Genomic DNA, 27,057 nt, shown 5'->3' on the forward strand with positions numbered 1-27,057 from the left:
AAATCATTGATTTTTACACCCATAAAATCTCATTTAACACCCAAGGAAAGTTAAATATACACTAAACTCTATCCCCTTATGCTTATCCCTAAACTCTTAAACCCTAAACCCTAAACTCTAAATCCTAAACCCTATACCAAAATAAAAAAAAAACAATAATTTATAACATAAACAGCAGATTCTGAAATATATAAATATATGTAAAATGTCAAACACAAGAAAGTTCACAAATACACCCAAGAAAAACTATGATTTACACCCATATTCTGTAACTATACACCCAAAAAACTATCCACTGCTACTAGTTCCTTGAACTGATAATTCATAACACATCCTTGATATTGGCTGGAATTTGGATGCACCACTGATGTAGCATGAAAGAGGTTTAACCGGATATAATAAACCTGCAGCTTTGGCATAGTCCTTGTAAAATTTTGCAGCATCTTCAAAGTTTTTAAAAGTCATTCCAACCTTGAGAACAAGCTGCTCATCAACAACAGAGAGGGACTGCAAAAAATAACATGTTAAAAACAAGAAAATACTATAGAATTTCTGCACCTCATAAAAAAATAACAATCAAAGTAACATACACCCAAGGACTCCGGATAATAACAAGTCAATTAAAAATAACAAGAAAAATCATAAATTGTAAATACACCCAAACTTCCCTAAAATACACCAAAACCTCCCTAAAAATACACCCAAAAAGTTCTGATCTACACACGAGCGTCTGCTATAAATTGCAGATAATTAATCAAAACTAATACATTATATTCAATCCACAGATTATGTTAACGCATTAATTTCACAGTCTATATTCACGAATTATTTAGCTAGACAATCATAGTTAGCTGAAACTAAATCAAACCTCAGGAACTTCATTCGATTCAAATTCAAAATTCACTTCGCCGTGATTGAGCTGACAATCTGAGATTGAATCCACTTCACCGTGATTGAGCTGACAATTTGAGGTTGAATCATCCATTATTTTCAAAAGGATTTCAAAATTTGATTTCAGAAACCAGAAAATCGAAATAAAACGAAGCTAGCGTTACAGTTCGCAAAACTCAGGTGAATGACGAAGAACAAAGAAGTGATAAACGCAGAAGAAAGAAGGATCCAAAAGACCAGGAGAGAACGCGAGAAGGAGAACGAAAAAACTTGGCAAGAGATTCGAAGAAGGTAATGAAATCTTTTGAATATTGGAAGAGAGATATTCGCGCGTTAATTGATTTTGATTGAAACTAAATTCTATTATATAGCACGTGACTTGTACGTAATAATTGAAGCGCATTTAGGGTATTAGTAAGTTTCAGCACTTGTAAAACTTGTAAATGCTAATTTCTTGTATGCTAAGATTAATCCATTGTATTATTAACATGGCGTGCCACGTGCGGTGTAGCATGGCCTCTATGGCTTGGTCCTGATGGAGGGTTATGGCCCTTCGCTACAACAAGAAATGCACCTTTGTTACCTCTTGCGATGATGATGATGAACCCATTAGCATTCCCTCATTATTTTCTTTCTGCTCCCTACGAGTATATAAATTTTGTCGACTGGCTGATGACACTACTCTTCCCCCTAGCAGCACCAATAAGATTATGAAACAAGCAGCCATCATATATATATAATTGATTAAGGCTATGATCACAAGAGACCAAATTCTACATATATATAGGGTGACGGACTATAGTTGGGGTTTCTGCTTTCACTTTCGGTTACATTTTGACATTGGGAGTTGAGAAATAACTTTGGCACCTCCCGAAAAGAGAAGTACTTAAAGTAGTGGCAGAATTGCTAAGCTATATATATATATATATATACTTCAAGTTGACAATAATCTTTAATTTTGAGAACGATTTTTGTAACTTGAACACCTTAATTTCGGGAAGGAAGAAGGTTTTCTAATCGGCGACTTTTTTTTTTTCTTGGACTTTGTTTTGCGTTTATGCCAAGCAAAGAAAAAGCATGAATATGCAAGTGTCTTGACTTTGGTGGTTTATTAATCCAAGTACACCACTTCGATAAAGACACTAAAACTATTATTTTTCTAGCGGGATCTAAAATATTTACATATGTCGTAATATTATTGGATATATTTGTTAAACCGGTTAATAATTTAAGTTTTAATAAATCAGAATAAAATCGGTTTATTATAGAAACAATAATAAATTTAATTGTTCGCATTATAATTATTAAACTCGATTTGATCCGATCAATTTACAAGATTTAAATCGAATTATGTTTAAATTTTTTGATAAAAAGATAAATATATTTTTAATTTTTGTTTTAAAAAAAACCATAATCCAGTGAGTTATGTAAATTGGTCCGTTCAACCGGATCTGATAACAATTAGGTTTATTATTATTATTGTTATAAAAAATTAGTTTTATTTTAATTTGTTAAGAAATTAAAAATAACCAATTCATTAATATGTCCAATAATAATACGATACATAATCTTATCCATGCTTCTTTTCCCATGCATTCACAGCGCTAAAATTTCATATTCTTATGTTAAACACAATACAATTATCTGCGATTAATTCAGTGAAAGAGACATATTTGCTGATCCCATGAAACATATATATTTGTTTAGTAATAAGCTAAAAGTTAACAACTATATCATTCGAATGCTATGAAGTATATATATATAACTTCATTATAATTATTGTTGATTTGATCCAACTATATCCTTCGAATGCATGGCCCCTATGAAGCTTTTCTAGCAATTTTATTATGTTGTTCTCACTTTCTCTTGTGAATTGATGTGATGCCAACTTTTTTGTAAGTATTAAACAAGATAAGGCTAAAGTGGCAAACCAGCAGATATGGTCTTGTGAGTAGTGACTCTGTATCTATAATTATTGTCAAAAGCTTGAGATATATTACACAATTTCCTTTCAATGTATGTGAAGCTTCCACGTTATTGATTGGTATAATTTTCGTTAATTTCGGTCCAATGCATACGTAGATTTTTTTTAATTTATTTTCCAATTTTCGGTTTGGAGTCCAAATAATTAGTTACATGTTGTGGTGGATTCAAATGTTTAGGGTCGACACGATCACAAACACATTGCAGACAAACTGATATTATTTCTCAACATTTTTTTCCAAATTTGTGACGGTTTCGTGGAGCCCTTGTGCTGGTTTAAAAGGGGCAAATTCACATTTGCAACCTTATCCCAATATAAATTCTTTTAATACGTATATACTTTATATCGTTGCTTTTCTTATGTTTATTCAAGTCCTAATCTATCGTAAGGGATTGAAGAATGGGAAGAAAGCAAGAACCTTCTTAAATAAATTCAATTATATATTATGAGATATAGATATGGATGCAAAACACAACATGATACTAGATATGTAGATATATAAATTTCACAATTTTATAAGTCATATGGATACAACATATATTATTTTTAAATTTATTTTAATAATATATGTTAATAATAAGACTCGTTGATACGTAATAATATTTAAGTGTGTCAAAGTGTGTTTAGAAAATTTTTATTTTTTTTATTAAGATATAAGTGGACACAATAAACATGTATGTTGAACGAATATCACTAATAAGGTAAAAATTCAAATACAGTCGACTTCACGTGAACTTTAACTGAGAGCCATTAGATAAAAATTTAGTCAAATCAGTCAAATCATCTAACGACTTTAAATTATTAATTTCACGTAAATCGATTTCATCTGAATTTTCACCGTAAATATAAAATGTGTTTGATACATAAATACAGTAACTCAACAAGGTGTGTTGTTAGATTACATAACATGCACATCGTGAGCTTGGAGAAATATACGTGGGAGGCCTTTATGACTTTTGAGGAACCGCAAATCGAAAGGGACATAACTTCTTCTCGTTTGGATAGAGTAAGCATTTCTTTGGGTAAAAAAGAAATAAGTAATTGCTGATATATGATATAAGAAGAATGTTGAAATTGATTATGAGATCTACTAATTATTGCCTCAATTAGAAGTTAACGTGGTTCTTATTCTTATTAGTTATTATGATATTGGTATGGCTTAAATTTCGGTTTGCTGCAAAACGTGGAAAGTACGAGTATAATTGTACTTTTTGACGAATGAATCCTTGGTTTCGTTGTTAAAGATTGTTCATGAAGTAAGGCTGAATTTGTTGTTTGTGGCATCACTTGGATTCTTTAAATATGGGTTTGTGACAAATTTATTAACTTCTCTTTATGTTATCCAAATTTGAAACATTTTTATATAGTTGTGGTTGTTTGGAATATTAGGTAATCACTAAAAGTTGTGCAGTATCTGTGAAAGTACATGACTAAGGTAATTAGCAACTAAATTGTTTGAAAATTTACTTGGCTAACATTATGTATTGTTACTTCTGAAATGGAGCTTCAACTGATAGTAAGCTAGAGATCTTCAGGTACCAGTCTTTATTCAATGAATTGAAGCACCATATATTTTTTTTAGTACATCTATTTTTTTCCTGTTTAATCAAAATGGTTGACTTAACTGTGCAAATGAAAAAATTTACTATTTCAATATTACTTAACAAAAGCATTGAACCTGACCAATTCATACTACCTGTCCTCTTTTGTTTTTCTATAAACTTAATTGAGGGTTTTTGTTTTCTGTTTCCAATTTACAAGTCACGATGAATTCGATAAGTTTTACTTCCAAAAGAAGTACATTGAAGGTAATTTTCCATTATAAATAAATAATAAAATTGGATATTCTAAGTTTCTCCCTCTTCTTAAAGAGGGAGATAGTATTGTCTCTCCCTTAAGAAATTATGCTTTATCTATGTTAGGGAGATGCAAAAAGATTCAGATCTTCTCATGTTTTAAGTTGTGTTTCAATCTCCACCATTAAAAGATAAACATTCAATTTTAATCAATGGCTAGGATTGAAACATGACCAACAATATGGAAAGATCCAAATACAACAAAAAAACAAAAAATAGAAGGAAAGGAAACAATAATGTGTAATAGAGTTTTCTATGTGTAATAGAGTTTTGAAGTGGTTATCTGATCATCTTTTGACATTTGCTTGATTTTCTGCATTTTGATTATTATTCCACCCACAAATTAGGACTTAAGAGGTGCCTTTTAGCATTATTTCAATTATTACTCTAATGTATGTTAGCGTGTGTGGTTTAGATGGGAAAAAATGAGATATTGTAATGGGAAAAATCGTAAACCCATAACCATTTATAAATTTGTCAAATAAAGGTTTGTTCTTTGCTTTGGAAAATAGTGTACAAAGTTGTTGTCAAAGATGTCACCTTTTGTTCGAATTTGTTCTTTGTTTTTTGATCCACATGTTCATAAATTAGAATTCTGAAATAATTTAGAGCGTAGAAAATGCTATTTTTTATGAGCAGCAAGTGGAACATTGACTGTGCAACTTGAACTATTTGTAGTTGCCAAGTTGAATAGAGATAGAGCTTCTTTGATTACTTGCTTTTTATTGTTACTTTTAGTGCTAAGGCTTCACATGGATTAAGGGCTATATTAGCTGTTTGCTGACTCATTTACTCCCTAGAGTGTTGTGCAAGTATATTGGTTCATTATTTTTTATTTGTGATTGATGGGTTATTTTTGTGATGCAGATGGAGCATGAAAAAGGTGATTTTGATGTCAACGATTATGGTGAGGAGGATGAGGAGAAACAAGGAGAAGAGGGAAAAAAATCGAGATGAGGGAACAGTTGAGGAAGACCAAAGTGGATGGAATAATGATGAGATGGAATAACTTGAGAAAGTGTATAAGGATCTTCATCACCAGTGGCGGTAAGAATTATTGACCTTTTATTCTTAAACTTCAAATTAGTTTTGGATTTTTAAGTGAGGAGTTACTAAACTTTTTAATACAATTTTTCAGGTATCATATTATCTGTAGGTAATTTTCTAAATGGATTTACTACAATCAAACTTTTGCCTCTAACTGAATTTCACAACTTCTAAGATTAACATGATCTTGGGTCTTCTCGAAATTTGTTATATGATCGTGCAATTCCTTTATCGTTATAATTATTGTTATATGATCATACAGTTCCTTGCAACAATAGATACTCATTATGAAAAAAGAAAAAAAAGAAGCATAAACAAGCTATGCCATTACAACAATAGCTATTTGGTTATTGACAAAAGTAGGAAAGTAAAGGTAAGGACATCACAAACCACTTACAAAATAGAGAAACATACTTCAATAATATATAGCTTTGCTTTCATCTTTTAAATGAATCAGCTTTGGTTATCTTGGTCTTATATATCACTAATTCTTGTTGCATTATTCATATTGTCCGAGTAAAAAAAATTATAATTAATTAGCAGGTTCAAGTGTTCAACTTGGCATCATATTATTATTAGAATTTTTCTAGACTGAACCTGGTCTAATATGATATAGTGGATAGCGTTGTTTTAATTCTACTTATTTTGTTTGGATTAACAATTTTTAATTATGTTTATAATAGCATTGCTATAATTTGAAAATTCAACAGATATATAACTAATTTGGTATTTCATTATGATAACATAACAGTGATAGGTGGTAGTAGTATGCAGTGAGAGTGGTTCCCATTTTTCGGCAACCAGTTGGGTTGAGATTGTAGCTGAAGATTTGAAGTTTATCATGAAAGTCAGACTAGATTGGAAAGGAGATTTCGGAGGTCCAGAGAAGCAGGGGTGAGCCAGAGATGGAGGAAACATGATGGGGAAGAACAAGGATCTTCAAGAACGTGCCATCGCATCAACAAACAGAGATTGAAGACGTGGCTTTCGGAATAGTGGAACGGCAATAAAATCACGCCACACGCCTGAAAGCAGGAAAAGATTCCTTTTTTTTTCCTTCTTTCTCCAAATGCATACTGTTAGTTATTTATTTTAAAGTGGGGCCAACACTATGGGCTTCAGGTTTGAACATTAGTGTTCTTTTCTTTTGTTGATTGCTTTAAGTATTCATTTTTTTTGTTGTTGTTGTTTATTTTGTTGTTTAGGGTTTCAGACATATACAAACGAGTTGCAGCTAAAAGTGCTGTCGTAAATGGTTCTATAATTTGCAGGGAACACCTCTGAATCTCATTTCGTCAATCACCCGGTGAGTTATTAACTTATTATCACGGCATGGCAATTTTTTTTATCTATCTATTAATATATAATGGTTAACTAGCCAAACACTAAAACCACACTATTTATTTAGCACTGTTAGATGGTTTCTGAGAAGTGACAGGTGTCTCCCAAACTTTTTCTTTCTTTTGTGTTTCGCTCCTCAGCAAAAAGCCAAAATCTTCTTACCTGGTGGAAGGTTATCAGAGAAGATCTTTGTCCAATGGGTTGAAGAGAGTTAATCTGGCAGCAATTCTAAAAACCACCATTTAGGGGAAGAAAACGAAAATATTAGCTTTTGATTGGATGATTAGGGTAAACAATGGATTGAGAACTCATTGTCCCTCAGGTAATGAAGCAGAACTCTCTTCTGCAGCAATTTGGGCGCGATCTTTTCCTTTCAAATCAGGATTTGAACACCAAATTTTGAGCGCAATTTTTTCATTTGAAATTAGAGTTTAAAATGACATCCTCAAGCGCCTCTACCACACCGAAGATGCCCTTCAAGGTCTTTTCGCCCTTAATTTTCGTTTAATTTTTGTTTTAGTTTAGATTTTGAGGGATTTATTATTAGCATTATCAATATTTTTGTGTGGGTTCAGATATGATGGAGATGAAGGTAGAAGTCGTGGCGATGCTAAAGTCGCTGCACCGCTGGCAGCATTCCTTCATAACCCGTTGGCTGTGCAGGAGTTGAGGGCTAACAAGAATGAATTGCGAGTAGAAAAGTTGAAGGACAAAGAGGAAGTAGAGGACTTAACTCAGAAAATGGCTGAGCTGTTGTATCGAACTCTCATCCCTAGACCTCAAGCTTCATCTCTCCAACTCAAGTAATCAGTACACTCCTATTTTATCGATACCCCATCCTTCATTTTTCTCTATTTTCTATAAATTTGGTTCCAATTTTGCTTTTTATGATGTTGGGTACCCCAAAGTTGGCAATTTTTTTACCTTTTTGCATTTTGCTCATTAATTGTCTGTGACAAGCAATCCCTTATGAGTGTGTGATCATTCATCCTTCACTAAATTCATTAAAGAAGATGAAGTTTGTGTTGCTGCTGAAACCTGAGAGGTTATTTTGTCGGAGAAGTATTTTTATTGTGGTGGTGTTGTGTATTCATTGTGTCATCTTTGCTTACCAATTTAATGATACTTGCTTGCTTTATGATCAGTTGGCAGGAATGGATCTTTGGTTGATGGATGGAAGTGGTCGAGGCTTAATGGAGGGCATGCAGGACTAACATAAGCAATGAAGACATGAAATATTTAAACAAAACAAGGTATACTCAAAACAAAACTACATTTTATTTTTTAACAAATATTTTTTCCAAACACCTTCCCTTTTGGGTGTTAATCATGGGCCAAAATGGATTGAGTTGAATTTGTCATTTTTCTGTGAATGATATGGATTGAGTTCTACTAATGTTTGGAGCAAAATTTATGTAAAATTGATGATTATGTCCAAGAACTAATAAGATTGCTACCTTTTAAATTAATGATTATGCTATCATAATTTTTTTCTCAACTAATAATTAAAATTAAGAGGTGTTTTCTTTTTGCCCCCAAATTTTTAAAGAGGGAGAGAAGTATAATATAGAGAGTGTGAATTTGGATGGCAAATATAAAGATTGGCAAAACAAATTGCATTCTGATTCAGTACATTCTTAGGTCGGTCTATTGGGATAACCTTTGATATTTTTCCTTACACTTTTTTGCTTTGCCTCTTTACTCTTTGGTGAATCGTTTGAAAATTTGTGTATTTGAATGAGTTATAGGAGAAGCTAATATTTTTGTTTAATTCTATCATTTGTTTTGAAAGAAAGGGATTTTACTGTTGAGCAAACTGCATGGATGATTGATGCATACTGTATGCTTAGCAAGTCTTTGTCTAGAGCAATTTACATGGTAAGTGTTGTCACTTGTGAAGATTCCAAAATTCTTAATGGTTTATTACATTTGTAGAAATTTTTGTAGAATCTGAAGCTTTTGAAGGTTCAATGATAATATATTTTTTATGAGAAACTTTTGTGTTACCTCAAGAACAATTAAATTAAACTTGCCATCGTTAGGATTTTCTTCAATCATTTTTTGTTGAATGTTTTTTTCTGTTGTGTTGTTAAAATATGTTGTACCATGTTTTTTCTCCAGATGAAGCTTGATGGAGCAGAAACAAAATATTTTTAGATCTTGAATTACTAGCAGAGATGATTGAACATTTGCGAAATTTGTTTTTTAATTAATCTATGTTGTGTAAAGAAAATTTAAAATGGCTTAAAAATTTCTTTATGTTTTGTGCATCTATCTGACGTGAGTTTTGTGAAATTTGATATGTTTATCTTTATAATTAATTCACTTTATTTAAAGATTTCTTGATCTTAGAAAAAATGTGTATAAATTTGCAGAATTGTATATGACATAATTCAAGTTATCAAAGTAGATAATTCTTTCCTAGAACTTTTATTATTTTGACTACTAATTATACTGTTATCTTCTTTTGTGGAATTATTTCTTTCAAAATCAAAATTCCATGCTTTCCTGCATCTTTTTTTTTCAGCTGGTGACAACGAGATTACTGCCTGTATTTACATGTGATCTTATAACTCGCTTCTATGCCTCAACATTTTTGTGTTGAAGATTGGTAATGAATTGGTTGATTACACTTAATGATGACCAGTTAATTTTTTTTGTTTTATTGAGTAATAATTTTTCTTTTTTTTTAACTGTAATAAATGTTTGATATCTATAATTTAAAGTAAATGTGACTGTCCCTTATATTTTATCCAATGTTTTGCAGATTTTTCATGTTTGGTGGATAGAATAAGAGAAAAGAATGGGATTGCTTTGGTTTCATCAGTGTAAAATAAGTTACTATATTGAGTGATTAGATATAAGTGTAGTGACATTTATTGCTTTGTGTTTTATCCCCTTTTTTTTCTCTCTTCTGAAGGAGATGTAAGTGTGTTTGTTTGAGTAACATTTACTTACAACACATGATTTTTTGTGGCCAAGTTTAGCCATTTCCATCCATCATTTATAGATATATTTGATTTGAAACCATTTTATTGTGTTGTAATGACTCTAATTCTTTTTATCATTTAGGATATAAATGTGTGCATTTCTTAAATTTTTATTTCTTAAAGAGATAAGATACTCTAAGGAGTAAGGAGTACTTGGCTATTTTAAAGAGATAAGATATTCAATATTCGAGAAATAGTTCACTCATTTTTTTGTTTTGACACTTTCTTTTAAACATTCTTTAATATTTTTTGTTGTAACACTTTTTCTTTGTGAGAGTAATTAAATTAATTGCATCCAAAATTTTTATTAGTTCTTCTCGCAATAGTTTAGTATTTTTCTTTTCTTTCTTTTTGCTTAGTGTTTTATTTTTATTTTTCTTTAGTATATAAAGTGTATGAACATAATAAGCTATGTTGTTATATAATGTTTGTTTTATGCATAAAAAAAATTTTATATCTTACTCTGCTACAACATAAGATAAGTGAGGTAAAATCGAGTTTAAAAGAGTAGAATCTAATTTATTATTTGTAAAAGGTTTAACATCCTTATATTGATAAAAAAGTGACGTTTTTTATCTTAATTAATTCACAATTTGAAGGCAAATGTTAGAAGAATTTGTAACCGAATGGTTCTTACCCTAACAGAAATAGCTTCCATAAGTATTATAGAATTCTTAATTCTAATAATTCATTTAATAATTTTTAATTTCATTTCTTCAATTATAAAAGCAAAAAAAAAAAGATTTAGCCTTTTTTATTTGAAAATAACTATTGCATGATTAGAATTCAAGTGATAAATTACTAATTAATATTAGAACAAAAAAAAAGATTTGTTCTAAACGTTAGAAATAAAAATAATACTTTATTTTTATTATTTTATTTGTTCTGTCTTCAAGCTGAATACAAGCACAAGATTAGTGGATTGAAAAAATTAATACAATATCGCTTATTACTAGATGGAATTTTGAGAAAAAAAGAAGAGTGGAAGTGAACTTTTTCTATAACCCATTATTATCATCACCAATTTCAAGTAGATAATGTCATTTCTTTAGTAGTTATGTATTATTTTGGATTAGAAAATCATTTTTGGAACAAAGACATATATTGTGTTGGTAGGTTTTTCATTTAAGAAAATCATTATATTTCTTATTGAAAATTAATATGCGAAATAATTGATTTAATAGAATGGTATCCTATTAGAGAACAGCAAAATAAAAATTACATTATATAGTCAAATATATTTTAAATTTTAACTTATATCTTTCTAAAACTATTTAAAATAATTTCAATTTTTACACATATATCTTTCACTTTAAATCCTTATAATAGTTACAACTTTTTATAATCAATAAGTGTACTTAGTTTTTAATAATTGTTTAGATAGACAATAATTTTTTTTTATTTTTTTCATATTGTGCGGTAGTAATGGACATAGTATCAGATGAATAGTTCTTTTATTTCACAATCAAATCCAAATTTTATATCTTGAAATAATTTTATTTTTTATATTTTACTTTTTACGAAGATTTTATTTTTTATTTTTGTAAAAATAAATCAAATAGATTTGATTTAAGAAGTATGTTAAGATAATGTATGATATACTAATCTTTTAACATATGATGTGGATGGGAATTAAGTACTAAAAGAGGGATTATAATATAAAAATGATTGTATGCTGCTAAGTACCAAGAAATTTTGTTTTTAACATGAAAGGATCATCCAAGAAATAATTTATTTAAGTTGTATAGAGTATTGAATTGTAGGAGATGATTTATTTCTTGAGTATGATGTAATATTTTAAATACGAATTTAAATTTTATTATTTTTCTATTGCTAACCTTCAATTTGGATTTATGAACTTTTATTGTCTGTTTTAATTAGAAATAAAAGGATAGGAAAAAAAGAATTTAATTACTTTTATATTTTTAAATATATTATTCTTTNNNTTTTATTATTATTTTCTAGGGGTGAACACGGATCAAATTGGATCGGATATGGCCAAAATCTCGATTCGATCTGCACTAAAATTATCGGATTGAATCGGATCTAATATCCGCAGTTTTTTAGCTTGAATCTGATCGATTTGCACATTTACAATCGAATCAGATATCGGATATATCCGAAAAACATAAAAATACTTTTTAAAATCTTATTTTATTTTAAAAAATCAATAAAATCTCTGTTTTTACTCTTTTAAACATGTTTACTTTTAAAATAATATTAAACATATTTTTTTTAAATAATAAAAATAAAATAATGTAACATATATGATAACTATTAGTTAAAATAAAACATAAAAATAATATTTATTTATTTATTTTGTAGATAAGCGGATATGCGGATACCTACATGAGACCTGCAATCCGATTCTATTAGTATGCGGATCTGATCTGATAGTCTTGCGAATCGGATCCATATCCGCAATTTTCAGATCGGATTCGGATAAATATCGCAGATATGCAGATCGGATCCGATCCATGAACATCCCTACAGTATTTTCTATGAAAATAAAAAATAATATAAAAGCACAAACAAATATAAAGATATTTCATAAGATTTTTAGACCATTATACTATACATTCTATTATTTTAATTTTAGGATTTTATTTATCAATGTTTTTACAATTTAAACTTTGGAGTATTTATTTGTGATCTTAGGCTCTTAGTATAAATCATGATCACTTTTTGCAAATAATATCTATTTTAATAGTTTGCTTACTTTGTAAAGTATAATATTACCCTTAAAGCTAAGTTGAAGAGAATGTTAATTATTTAAAAAGTTTAGTTGATATATTTGAAGATCTAAAATTTTATATTGATGATAGTTATATTATTGTATTGTCTCTAAAATTTATACAAAATTAATGCTTATATATTCAATAATTACTATATTAAAAAAATTTATAGATGCTACAAATTTTAAAAAGTTATTTTTGAAAAAGTATTTCTAACTTTTAAAAGTCACAAGTATAAGCACATGAACTTTTGATTTATCAAACGTAAAACGAGGTTCTTATACTTTTGAAAAACAGAAGCATTTCTTCAAAAAGTTTTACCAAACTAAGCCTAAGTCCGTTTAAAATGATATCTTCAAAAATTTCACAAATACAAAATCAAATTATTAAAATAAGTATTATGTTACATTATCATATGTTCAAATTCTTTACGTGATAACAAATGGATCTAGACAGGAGATTGTTAATGCATTAATTGATTCTTTTTATCTATGGTATGAATATAAGTTACTAACTTTAATTCAGAATATGAGATTAAGGTCTTCAATAGAAGATGAAAGCTGTGATAGACCAAAAAATGTGTATAATGGATCCTTGATTTGGAAAATAGAAAGTTTGCATATTTAAAAAATGAATACAATGTAGTACTTATACTATCTGACCTCTCAATTACAAATTTTAATTACTCAATTCATATAATTGTTGAATTAAGCATGTTTAATCAATACACGATTTAGAATTATTAGTTACATCATTATAATCATATTTCTAAACTCAATAAATATATACGAAAAACATATTATTATCTAATTTCTATGTATTCTTTTTATATTTTTATTATTAATTTTACAAACTCAATCACTCACCCGCGCGTATGCCCGGGCCTCTTGCTAGTAAGTCTAATATACATAAAGCCTACAATGCTACATGTTTGGAGACTTTATAAGTATCTGTCGCTTAAAATCCTTTAGATAGTTGGCTTCTTATCAAGCCATGTCTAAATTTGTTATAATATACTTGGCATTAAGTTGTGAACGTTGCAATTCTTTTGTAGATCTTTTGTACAAGGATTACAACTTTGATCAGAAGTTTAGCTTGTCAATTTCTAGCACCACTGGATTGGTAATGTTTATCCTTATTTCTGCTATTACTTTTTTTGTTTAATTAGGTTAATTTTTAGTTTTTTTTAATTGATGCTTACTAGATACAAAATCTCATAGCTTCAATATGACATAGTTTTAATATCACAACCACAATTGTGTGAACACTACATAATTTCAAATAATATGTAAGTTCATGACTGTTTATTTGATTTTTTATTTTAATTTTATTGGATTATGAAACATTTATTATTGTTATTAATTCGTTAAAGATACTCATGTTATTTCTTATTGAATGACAAATAATTTCACTTACTTCTATTTTTTCATTATAGTTTTTTATTTGACTGGTTGTTGGGTGAAAAAAAAAAATAGATTTAGAATAATATGCAATTGGTTTATTTTGTCAACAAATGTCTTGTTTAGATCAATTTAACTTGTCCTATCCTATAGGAATGCAATCCTTTTTAAAAGGAATCATTGTTTCATGTATTTAAAAAAATGGATTAAACATGTTAAAGTGTAGAAAACAATCATATTACAAACCTCTAAACAATCAATCATCTATTCCTTTGAACATGAGCATCATGGTTTAACAAATATGACAGCTCATATCTTCTTCCAATATGTTGGTTGTTTATAGTTTCATGTAGAATATCTTGGGGGTCAGCAGTCAAATATCAAATTGTTTTCAACAAATAAATTTTATTAATTTATGTATGAAAAATCTGATAAATGTGGGTATAAACTATGTTAACTCAGTGTGTAAACTCTAATGAATATAGGTTTCATGTGTGTAAACTCTTGTTAATATATAATAGAAGTGTAGTTGTGGTCTTTACTTGACAAGTGTTGAGTTTCATACAATGACAAGTGTATAGGTTAAACGTTTGACAAGTGGTAAAACAACAAAAATTAATAAAATAATAAAAATTAAAAATTTTGTAATATAGAAGAGTATTGGGCGGGACTTTAATGAAGGTCAAATTCAAAACCATTTTGTTCCACTTCCAGCTGTCTATCATTTCCAAAATCATTGTTTCTACTTTCTATCTCATCCTCATATATATGTTTGTTTCTTCAATGAGAAGAGATACAGAAATGCAATATTTGGCATGGAATAGGTGGCGTTGGCAGAATAAAGACTTTCTCCGGCGACGAAGAAGGGTTAAGGGAGAGAGAGAAAGACAGAACGAACCCACGTCCACGGTAGAACCGCATCACAACTGCTCCTTTGTAGCTGGACAGCAAGTGCTGCGAATGTCATCATTACGACATTGTTGTGTTAGGAAATTATTTGATTTCCTAATTTATTTGTGGGCAATACATATATCAATTATAATCACAAATGATGCTATTTCAAATTAAATGACTTATATAATGATGATCTCATTTATTGTTATAAATGCTAATTGAATAAGTTATTATTACTTTTGATTTGGAATTAAATGAGAATAAAACCTGAATACAGAAGGCTTTGGTTGAGGAAGATCGAAAGAACCACAAGATTCAAATTCTTCCGATTGTATGATTCATGTTTATGAATTCAGGTACGCTTCCGCATTCAATATTTCCCTTCTTAATGATTTAACATGGATGATCTTTTGGGTTAAGGAATTCTGAGAAAAATTCCAACAATTGGTATCAGAGCCGTCTATGATTAAATCATTAAGAAAATATAAATTTATTTTATTTTAATTTAAATATGAGGTTGTGAAATTAGATTTAAATATGTGCTACTTTTGGATTGCGTAGCACATATTAATAAAACTAAAAGAGTACATAAAAAGTGCATAAAGAGTACACAAATAGTACATAAAGAGCGCATAAAGAATACAAAAGGTATATTTAAAAAAAATATTGCATTCTTTTATATATGTACATACTATTTTTTTTGTTTGTGTCTTGATCCCAACTATTGGAGCCGATGATAGGTAAAATTAAAAGAATTTAATTAATTTTTTAATTATGGACATTGCACATCAAGAGAATTAGCACATATTTTAGTATAAAATTTTTGTATGCACTATGGTTCTGTGAATCTGATTTTTTTTAAATAAAAAAAGAAAGGTTCTTCGTTTATTTATTTTTTTTATATACCATTCTATATGAATTCATTCTTTTGGCAAATTTATTATTATTATTTTTTGCATGAATTTAATAATAATAATTGATTTTAATCTTAATGGATAAAAAAATTTTTTTTTTGCCATATATTCAAAACATTAGGGATATGGTGATATGTAATTCATGCGAATATTGGTCGGCCCAAAGGAAGGTCTATATTTGGTCGAATTACATACACATATTGATAGTAAATACATGTTTGGTTATAACTAATTAAGAATAAAGTAATACTTATTATTTATGCGAACAATAATCGGCCCAAAGGAAGTTTATTGTTTGGCCAAATAATAAGCATTGCACACTTCTATTTATTTTCTATTAATTATGCGGTCAATAATCGGCCCAAAAGAAGGTTATTGTTTGGCCAATTAATAGAAAATATATGCGGTAATAAATAGGTTGCGAAGTTTAAGTTTCCATGTACGCATTAAGTCGGTCCAAAAAAAGGCTTAATGTGTGACAGGAATTTTGACAATATTTGATTACTGCAATGAGAGTATCACTTATAGTTAATTTTTCTATCCAAAGATTGAAAATTAATGTTGTACTAGATATCTCAATATGGATTTTTTACTCATTAATTAACTAATATTTATTGCATGTTCCTTTTGTTCTAATCCAGAAACTATGGCTTTAGCTACCAATGTTTCTGCGCAAATTAGCAGTATTCCTATGCTAAATGGTTCAAATTTTAAAGTTTGGAAGGATACCGTGGAGATTGTCCTCGGTTGTATGGATCTAGATATAGCTCTTCGAGAGGAGAAACCCACTTCCATTCCAGAAAATCTCAATGAGGTTAAAATAGAGAAGTGGGAAAGATCCAATCGAATGAGCATTATGATTATGAAACGCTCAATTCCTGAGGCATTTCGGGGCTCAATTACTGAGGATAAAAATGCCAAACAGTTCCTAAAGGATGTTGAGAAATTATTTACTAAAAAATTCAGTGCTCACATGGCTTTATCTTCTCAGTATAAAAGAAAGCGTGATATTACTGCAGATGTGCCTTCTCAGTAGAAAAAGGCTAAGAAACAGGATCTGTAAGAAGGTGGGACACATGAAGAATGATTGTACCAAATATGCCACTTGGCGTGTGAAGAAGGATATAATTCTCACTTTCGTTTGTTCTGAGGCTAGTTTAAGTTATGCACCTGTTGATACTTGGTGGGTAGATTCTGCTGCTACTGCTCATGTAAGTGTCACTATGCAGGGTTGCCTGTGGAGCCGACCGCCAAGTGATGCTGAAAGATACATCTACGTGGCAGACGGCAATATAGTTGCAGTCGAAGCTATAGGAACCTTTAGATTATGTTCCACGAGTGGATTTTATTTGGATTTATTAGAGACATTTTATGTACCGTCATTTAGACAAAATTTGGTTTCTATTTCTCGTTTGGACAAATCAGGTTATTTTTGTTCATTCGGAGACAATAAAGTTAGTCTCTTTTATAATTCGAATAATATTTGCTCTGGTCATTTGGTGGATAATCTATATAGGCTTAACTTAAATTCCTATAATAATGAAATACTACAAACGGGTACAAAACAAAAACTGAATGAGAATTCGGCATCATTATGGTACAAACGCCTAGGCCACATCTCTAAACAGAGAATTCAGAGGCTCGTGTCGGATGGAATTCTTGGACCTCTAAATTTGGCAGACTTTGAAGTCTGCATTGAGTGCATAAAAGGGAAAAGGACAAACGAAAGGAAATTAGGTGCCGAGAGAGCTAGAGATGTCTTAGAACTGATACATACCGATATATGTGGCCCATTCCCTACTGTCTCTTGGAATGGACAACGATACTTTATTACGTTCATAGATGATTACTCTCGTTACGGGTACCTATATTTAATTCATGAAAAGTCCCAAGCCTTGGATGTTTTCAAGTCTTTCAAAGCTGAAGTTGAACTTCAACTTGGAAAGAAAATTAAAGCTGTCAAATCTGATCATGGTGGTGAATACTACGGAAGATATGACGGCTCAGGTGAGCAACGTCCCGGGCCTTTTGCTCTTTTCCTAGAGGAGTGTGGTATTGTTCCGCAATACACCATGCCAGGCAAACCTAGCATGAATGGTGTTGCAGAGCGAAGGAACCGAACTCTTAAGGACATGGTGAGAAGTATGATTAGTCATTCTTCCTTGCCTGAATCACTCTAGAGAGAAGCATTAAAGACCGTAGTGTACATCCTTAATAGGGTGCCAAGCAAAGCAATTAACAAAACCCCATATGAAATTTGGACTGGGAAAAGGCCCAGTATAAAGCATCTGCATATTTGGGGATGTCCAGCTGAAGCGCGACCTTATAGGCCGCATGAAAGAAAATTGGACTCAAAGACAATTAGTTGCTACTTTGTTGGTTACGCTGAGCGCTCACGGGGGTACACGTTTTACAATCCTGCATCAAGGTCTATTTTGAAACGGGAAATGCGAGATTTCTTGAGGATGTTGAGTTTGGGGGGAAGGAGATATTAGAAATATTGCTTTTGATGAGGATTCTGTAACTGACAATGATTAGGTCTTTGTATCTATTATTGTTCAAGACACAGTTATAGCACAAGAGCACAATAAGAATCCTACTGTAGATCCAGTTACAGTACAAGAAAACAATGAGAATATCGTTGTTGCTCAAAGATGCTGCTACAGTACAGGAAAATAATGAGAATCCTCCTCAATCCCAATTCATACAACAAGCTCAACAACCTCAAGAAGTGTCATTAAGGAGATCCAATAGAGAAAGGAGAAAATCCATCTATGGTCTCAAACAAGTTTCCTGTTAATGGTATCACAAGTTTAATTAAGTCATTACTTCATGGTTTTGAGGTAAATATTATAGATGAATGTGTATACCGCAAGTTCAGTGGGAGTAAATACATCTTTTTGGTGTTACATGTTGATGACATTCTACTTGCTAGTAACGATATAGGCTTGTTGCATGAAACTAAGAAATTTCTATCGGACAAATTTGAAATGAAAGATTTTGGTGATGCCTCTTTTGTATTAAGAATCGATATACTAAGAGATTGCTCTCAAGGTATTCTTGGATTATCACAAAAGAACTATATCGAAAAGATTTTAAGTAGATATGGCATGGAAAGATGTAGACCAATGGACACACCCGTAACTAAAGGAGACAACTTCAGTCTCAAGCAATGTCCTAAATATGATCTTGAGAGGACTGTTGGGTAAATACTTGAGCAATCCAGGCATGGATCATTGGATAGCTATTAAACGCATAATGCGTTATCTAAAGAGAACAAAGGATTACATGCTTATTTATCGGAGATCAGAAAATTTGGAGATCCTTAGGTACTCTGATTCCGATTTCATGGCATATGGTTGCGAAACTTTGTCATTGAGCTTCATATAGTAGATGACATTGAAATGCCATTAAAGATATTTTGTGACAATAAGTCAGCAGTATTATACTCCAACAACAATAAGAGCTTGACAAAATCGAAGCATACAGACATCAAGTTTCTTAGTTGTCAAGGAGAAAGTTTAAGAAAAACAGATTTTCATAGGACATATGGAAACAGAGTATATGCTAGCAGACCCATTACCAAGGGATTGAACCCTAAAGTTTTTCATGAGCACACTGCTCAGATGGGTGTCAATATTTATGATGCCTTGGTTTAGTGGGAGTTTATTTTATGCTATATGTCCTATGACAGATATTGAATTATTTTTCTGCAGAATTAAGTTATGTTCATTTTGCAATATTTGTATTATGTTTGATCTCAATAAAGTTGGACCAGCTGGAAATAGACATGCATGAGATCACTTGGCATGTAATTTCCATATTACTCATCCAAATTTGATCTATGTCGTTAAGTATATTAGGATGGTGATTGGCGTGGTTTAGTCACGGCATTTAATGTGATAAAAGCTGCGGTAGTTCCATATCTAATGTATGAGACGGACCAGATTGTTAAAGTAATGAGAGAAATAGCATTCAGATGCGCGCATAAAGTTTATAAAGATGTGATTATGTCAAGAAATAATATATATATAGCCCAAGTGGGAGATTGTTAGGAAATTATTTTATTTCCTAACTTATTTGTGGGCAATACATATATCAATTATAATCACAAATGATGCTATTTCAAATTAAATGACTTATATAACGATGATCTCATTTATTGTTATAAATGCTAATTGAATAAGTCATTATTACTTTTGATTTGGAATTAAATGAGAATAAAACCGGATATTATCTTTTGTTCTTTAGATAATTATCTTTTTGGATTTTAGATATATTATCTTTTGGGCTTTAGATACTATTTTATTTGGGCTTAAGGGTTTAATGGGTGTCATGCTCAAATATAAATAGACCTTTAGGGTTTCGGTCCCCAATATACTAAAGCCGTCTTTGTTGCTCTTTCCCCATCAAAAGAGTTGCAGTTTAGCCACCTAAAAATACAGAAGGCTTTGGTTGAGGAAAATCGAAAGAACCACAAGATTCAAATTCTTCCAATCGTATGATTCATGTTTATGAATTCAGGTACGCTTCCGCATTCAATATTTCCCTTCTTAATGATTTAACATGGATGATCTTTTGAGTTAAGGAATTCTGAGAAAAATTTCAACATGTTGTACGTAGGGGATTTGGACCCTGAGGTTGACGAGAGTGGTTTCGGTTCAACTAGAAATGAGGTACTTAAAATCCTTCATGTTCCTTTCCTATCTTTTTCTTTTTGGTTTCCTGAAATTTTTGTTTGTGCTGCAAAAAGTTTACAACTTCTCCAATTGTAATTTAGATTATAAGTGTGCAATGAATTTTTGTGCAATTTTTGGTCTCTCTACCAAAAAAGAACAACAGGGGAAGAATAAATTTGTGTGGTATGAATGCCTTCTGTGGGGTTGAAGCCTGAGATCAGAATCTCTCTTATTTGCCTCTGTGGGGTTGATAAAGAGAAGTATATTCTTTTATTTGATCACTTTATCATTAATTGTTTTGAGAAATTATCCAGGCACCTATCCACTCAATTGAATCAAATGCTAGAGCTAAGGGTGTTGTAGTTGTTGTAAAACTATTGGAACAAGACAATCCTGATCTAAGAAAACTATTGGAACAAATACACTGGAGTTTCAATGGAGCAATTATAAGAGTGATTATGATTGTCTCACTTTTTTCACTGGAGTTTCATTTTTTTTTTCATTATCATTGTCTCACTTTTTTATTTTTACTCCATTGTTGTAATGTATAGTCTGCTGTGATGGAACTGATGGCAAAGTAACATGCTCAAATACCTGCTGGAAGATTGCTACATATCAAGACAGTGTCAAGCTTTACAAGGAAAAATTTGAAAAAGCAAAATTAGCTCTGACTAAGGATGAGGCTGAACTTCCAAAATAAGAAAGCAAACTTAAAATATTGTGCAACAGCTAAAAGGTATCACGTTTCTTTGTCTTACTATTTTCTATGCTTCCATATATATTATTATTATGTGATGATATATACTATGATATATATTGAGTATTCTTTTCGGTTTTTTACCTTTGGTAAATGGAATAAAGTAGGACGAGAAAAATCATAAAAAAATTGCTAAGGCTGTACAGCTTCAAGATTTTGATCAGATTCATCATACATATGCTAGCATGTTGGAATCTGAATTAAATATGATCTACTCATACCAGCACTTGGTTTAGTAGGTATCACTGAGGAATGCAACTCATGAGTTGTGTTAGTTTTTTCTTATTTGATTTTATTAGCTTAATATGTTTTTCTTGAATTCTATTGTTTGGCTTTTGGAAAATATAAAATGGTAATAGAATTTTATGATTTGCTTATAGAATTTTATGATATTGTCTTAAGCATGCTTTTTTATGTGTTTTAGGCATTTCTTGCTTTTAATCACTTTTGTTGTCATTACATGATCAAATGGAAATGCTCTTGATTTCTCCTTATTATGAACTATGAAGATTATGATTGACGTCAAAAATATTTTGCTAACTGCATAATTTGCTATATCTAACACTTCTGAGTAAAAATTTATTTCCTTTCAATAGATCTCCAAAGTTGAATTATTTTTTAAAAATTATATATTTTTGTATAATCTGCTTCTTTTTTCTTTTCTTTTTCCCCTCATAGTTGATCCGATAATTATTTTTGGCAGGGAGTGTAAGTGGAGGAGGGAGTGTTCTTCATACTTAAAATTCTTCATGTTTTTCTTCCTATTCTTTTACTGTTTTGGACATTCTATAACAGATAATTTTGGAGCAATGAAGATCATTAAGTAATGCAAAAAAAATTCTGTAAGATAATTTTTTCACGGTTGTGTTTGTGTTGTACAACTAATTTAAGATTTCTGTGTAGTTGATCAGTTTTTCATCTTTTAAATTTGTTCTTCATTTGGTTAAAATTTGTTCTCTTACAGATCGCGCATACCCTTCCAGTTTCACTTAATAACATTGGAGGTGAATTAATGGGAGCGTGTTCTGTATTAATGGGAAACTTTTGGGATACACATACTACTGATATATTGGTAGGATTATCTTTTGCCAATCTGTTATTTTCAGCGGCAATTTAATTTTTTGAGTTACTTCTTGGTCTCATATATGTATTAGGTAGGTAGCATTGTGGTCTTTTACAATTTTGGTGAGCTGTGCTAAATTGTTCATTATGCTATGTTTGGGTCTTGGTGATGACTAATGCAGATACAGTTAGTTTAGGTTTAGGCACTTAGAAAAAATGCTGAAAGAAGAGAAATACAACCTTTCTTAAACAAGTTTCAGTATATATGTTTCTATCATAATTGTACCAATAAGATATGGGTTGGGAGGATGATTTTTTTTTTTTTATCTGAAACAGTATGTTGAGCTTTTTTATTATCATCCTATGTTTCCTGTATTACAGCACTAGCTTGCTCTTTGAAAAATTGAAACTCTTCAACAATGAATATGATTCTTAAACTGGGTGGAATTCTAAATGCTTATATGAAGACAAATGACAAGCTAATGCTAACAATGTTAAAATTCAACTCAAATTCGATTCAGTGAGTAAACATGTAAACTTTAGAATTTGATACCCTTTCAGTATCCACTACATCATTGTAGTGCCAAGTTGTGGCTGTTTGTATAGGTTTCTTAGTCAGAACTAATGAATGATCCAATTTGGCTGAAATTCTCTTTATGCTTTGTGAGAACTAAAACTGTTCTGCTGTGCTCAAAATTCAGATTATTAATCATTTTTCTTACCATTGAGATGTTATTCATAAGGAATATTATTTGAATGATTTCCACTCATTACAATGTTGTGCAGTTAGTTGGAGATGATCTCTTGATGTCTAATGCAAAACGCATTGAGAAAGCAGTACTAGGGTATGTGTGTAATGCTCTTCTTCTTAAGGTAAGTGATTATAATTCAAATGGACTTTAAAGGGGTTCCTTTGTTTTGTTCAAAATTGTTCTCACTTTTTCTTCATAAAATTAATTGTATTTCATTAGTAGAGGTGTTTATATCCAAAATTTGAAAAAAGTTGTTTTTTGTGCAAATACATTAGAAAATATTGTTCAAAAATTTTTTAGCCATATTAAATAACTGTTGCCTGAGCTATTTTGGATAAATTTATTTTTCTTAATTGCTATCTTGCTATTTTTTTTTTATGTTCTTCCTCTTCTATGGATTTCTATAGTATTTTATTAATGCATTTTGTTTTTGTCTATACATTTGTCTTTTACTTTTCTCTTTAAACGTGTAAAAAATTGATTTTAATTTTTACGGTAATTATAAATAAAGATAAAATTCAAAAACAACCAATTAAGCAGGACCCAGAAGCTATAAGAATGTAGGAAGAAGTGAAGAACCCAATTCCCAGCTAACCAATGAACAAACCACTGCGGCTGCAACGCTTTCCTTCGTTCAAACTTCAATTTTGTGGCAATGGCTATTAGACAGAAGCGCAACTATGAACTTATTGTTTTGTTAAATTTATATATAACCTTTGATGCAATTTCTATTCCTCCTGTAAGTTTGTGACTTAAAAAAAATATTTATTAAAAAGAGATTAGAACATGAAATTAAGAAAGAAAATAAAGCTCAAACAGTCGACCTTTGTTGTTTTTTTTTCTTTTCTTTATTCTACATTGTCTAAAATGTCAATTGCTGGCATTTTTGTATCATCCAATAAATTTGAAAAATATATATTTCATCATTTAAAAGCATTGATAAGAACTAGAAAAGATTTTGGTTTAATTAAATTGAATTTTGATGAGCAGGAGCAGTTTATTTTTTGTTTGCAGCTTAAACATATGATGTTTTGATGAGATGGTTTCATTGTGATTTTAGGGATTAGTGAGGGAATTCCAGTGCAGCTTGCTCATGATGGCTTGAAAGTCCTGGCAAACTTATAAGGTAATAATGCTTTTGGATCTCATTTTCCATTTTGATCATCTAGATCAGTACTTATCGAACTAGGATATGAGATGTTCCCTATGATCAATGCAATGCTTTTATCTCTGACATATCACCACTTTGGGGATGTATGTGCCTGTCAAAATGATTTCATCTCTGGGTTTATTATTGCATTTTAATTTTCTAAAATTTTCCCTTATAAATTCTAAAAGAATATGACATCCAGGTTGTGTTTGCTGAAGAAGATAGAATGGGAGTGGGTAGAAAATGTGGTGAAATCTTTAGATTGGTTAATCGAAAGTCACTTTGGAATACTTCCAACCTTTAAAAGCATACATATGCGAGGTAAAATTTAAATGCATACATTCCATTTCCTTCACTAGAAATATATTTTAGTGTTCCTAAGAAGTATCTATCAAGTAATTTTCAATGAAAATTTGTTTTGCCTCCTAAAACAAGAAAATCTGTATTTGAACAATAGCTATTATTAGGATTTTGAAGAAAATCTGGTGCAACTTCCCGACTAAATATGCTACAAGCTCCAACGGTTTAAAGAAACATTGTGCTTTTCCTGGAAAAAAAAATTAGTGACTTTTCGAATTAAGAAAAGGCTAATTTCTTCAGGGATGACTTTGAACACACTTTAATTAACACCTCATTCTTTGTTTTTTTCTCATTTTTCTTTTGGTTAGATATCTACCTTATGTCGATTTATTCTCAAGGTACTTGCTTACATGGTGTTGATGAGCATTGTTCTTTTGTTTTTGTACTTTTTTTATATTTTGATATGTCCTCAATTTTTTTATTCAATTTTTTATTCAATTGTAAAAAAATATAAAGTCAAGATTATTTTCAAACTGAGGATGGACCTCAAGAATGTGATATATCTCCATTATACCATAAAGAGATCAGTTCATGGTCCAAAATTATGTATAAATGGTCCTTTTGGTTCCACTTCTCAAGACCATGTAAAGTATGACATTGTGGTACTGTCTACTGATTGGCTTTGGTGTTGCACCCACCACTTTCATTAGCATTCGAAAATATGTAGCTACTACACATTGATCATGTTGGGGCTTTTATATATGTAGTCTGCTTTCTATTTTTTTTTTATGTTATACTGCATAGTACTAAAACTCAATTTGAAGACCATCTTTTCCATTAAGTAAACACCAAAATTTTGATATTTTACATTTGTGATAAAGCGGTTTCAGATGATACAATAGCTTAACAAAGGATCCATTTGAAGCATATATTTTATTAGAAGAGAGCAAAACTGCTTTGATTGGTTTAGAGATATAATGAATGAATTTTACAACTTCAAACATTAATAAGGTATGGCTTAACTTGACTGCACAACCTTATTGTCTCATTCAACACTTAAGTAATACCGTTGAGATAAGTAATATCATGTTAAACAATTGATACAGGGACAACATCAGTTATGTCATGATATGATATACTCAAATTTTTTAACTTCTAACTATTTTTTAAGATGTTATCACTCTTTAGTTTGCCTTAGATTTTTTATTTTGACCAGTAAAATAGTATCTATTATGATCAACCATTTTAAGTTGTTTATATGTATGCTTTTGCCTATAATTAGAGTCATTAAAACAAGTTAAAACTCATGAGATAATTCGTTAACTTGCAAGAAAAAGACGAGTTGAACCAGCAAAACATGTATATATATGTGATGATTAATATATTTTTTTATTTAACAGTGAGGGATGCATTTGTGCAGAGGAAATCGAGGACAAGATTAGGTGTTTAAACTTTTGTTTTTTTTTTTCAAATGAAATTTGGCAAAGCCATATAAAATATGTACTTTAGTTTGGAGATTCTTGGATTGTTCAAAACCAGTGGAGTTTCTTTGGCATCTCTTTGCTTGCACTAACAATGTTGTTAATTGTGATGTTTGTCTGTTTTTGGTATTATATCTTCACCTTCACCTTCACCTTCACATTTATCTTCTAAGACAATGCCACATTCTTCAAGCTAACACCCCATCAGCCAAAAAATTGAGGACATGGAGAAAATATCCCTTTTAAATACACATATAGGAGAAGAGGGAATCAAAATAACTACATGAGTGATTAGAGCACTTTGACTTTAGGAGTTGGTTACAAAAATGGGTTAGGCTTATTTTGGAAGTCATAGTAAGAGAGTTTAAGTTTAAACTTGAAAGAATGTTCAAAGGAATGAGTGGAATAGGTTCACTCAAGAATACATTGAGTTAGAAAAGTGAAGTTTATTTTTTGTCCAAAAAAATTGACAAAATATATATAATGTATAATGCATATTTTTAGTCTAAATTTAATAAAAAATTTCTTCACCTAATTTTATTTTTACAAAAAATTCCCCTCAAAGGAGAGAAGGCTCTTCGAAATATTTATGCTAAGAAAAAATTCACGAAAAATATCTTGCGATATATATTTTATATTTGTTCTTGCATATAAAAATTTGGGTTGATTATACTTAGATACTTATATAGTAATGTGATCAATGATTTAGCCAGGAAATTAAGTTATTGGATGATTGATTCAAATAGTAGACTACTACAATTGAATTGTTTATGCTTAATATAATTAAAATGCAAAATAAGTGGATGCTTCAATAAAAATAATGC

At 30.4% G+C, this 27,057-nt stretch overlaps 1 protein-coding gene and 2 long non-coding RNA genes across 6 annotated transcripts; all 3 read left to right on the forward strand.

Annotated features, from left to right (window-relative positions):
* The first annotated feature begins 4,297 nt into the window (after positions 1-4,297).
* On the forward strand, positions 4,298-9,975 carry LOC127743173 (uncharacterized). Of its 3 annotated transcripts, XR_008004524.1 has the most exons (8): positions 4,298-4,683; positions 5,599-5,778; positions 6,530-7,084; positions 7,260-7,600; positions 7,695-7,922; positions 8,265-8,372; positions 9,647-9,730; positions 9,887-9,944. It is a non-coding gene; the product is annotated as an uncharacterized LOC127743173 (long non-coding RNA). The 3 variants fall into 3 exon arrangements; XR_008004522.1 differs by having other exon boundaries at positions 6,530-7,600; XR_008004523.1 differs by lacking the exon at positions 9,647-9,730 and having other exon boundaries at positions 6,530-7,600; positions 9,887-9,975.
* Positions 9,976-16,698: 6,723 nt separating this feature from the next.
* Positions 16,699-17,088, forward strand: LOC127742582 (uncharacterized). Its single transcript, XM_052255221.1, has one exon. The coding sequence runs from the start codon at positions 16,699-16,701 to the stop codon at positions 17,086-17,088; it is 390 nt and encodes a 129-aa protein (XP_052111181.1).
* A 4,243-nt stretch (positions 17,089-21,331) lies between these two features.
* LOC110276426 (uncharacterized) lies at positions 21,332-26,383 on the forward strand. Of its 2 annotated transcripts, XR_008004405.1 has the most exons (6): positions 21,332-21,467; positions 22,192-22,239; positions 23,337-23,423; positions 24,363-24,428; positions 24,655-24,773; positions 26,153-26,383. It is a non-coding gene; the product is annotated as an uncharacterized LOC110276426 (long non-coding RNA). The 2 variants fall into 2 exon arrangements; XR_008004404.1 differs by lacking the exon at positions 22,192-22,239.
* The last annotated feature ends 674 nt before the right edge of the window (positions 26,384-27,057 follow it).

Source organism: Arachis duranensis, chromosome 10, assembly GCF_000817695.3.
Source record: "Arachis duranensis cultivar V14167 chromosome 10, aradu.V14167.gnm2.J7QH, whole genome shotgun sequence".
NCBI lineage: Eukaryota > Viridiplantae > Streptophyta > Magnoliopsida > Fabales > Fabaceae > Arachis > Arachis duranensis.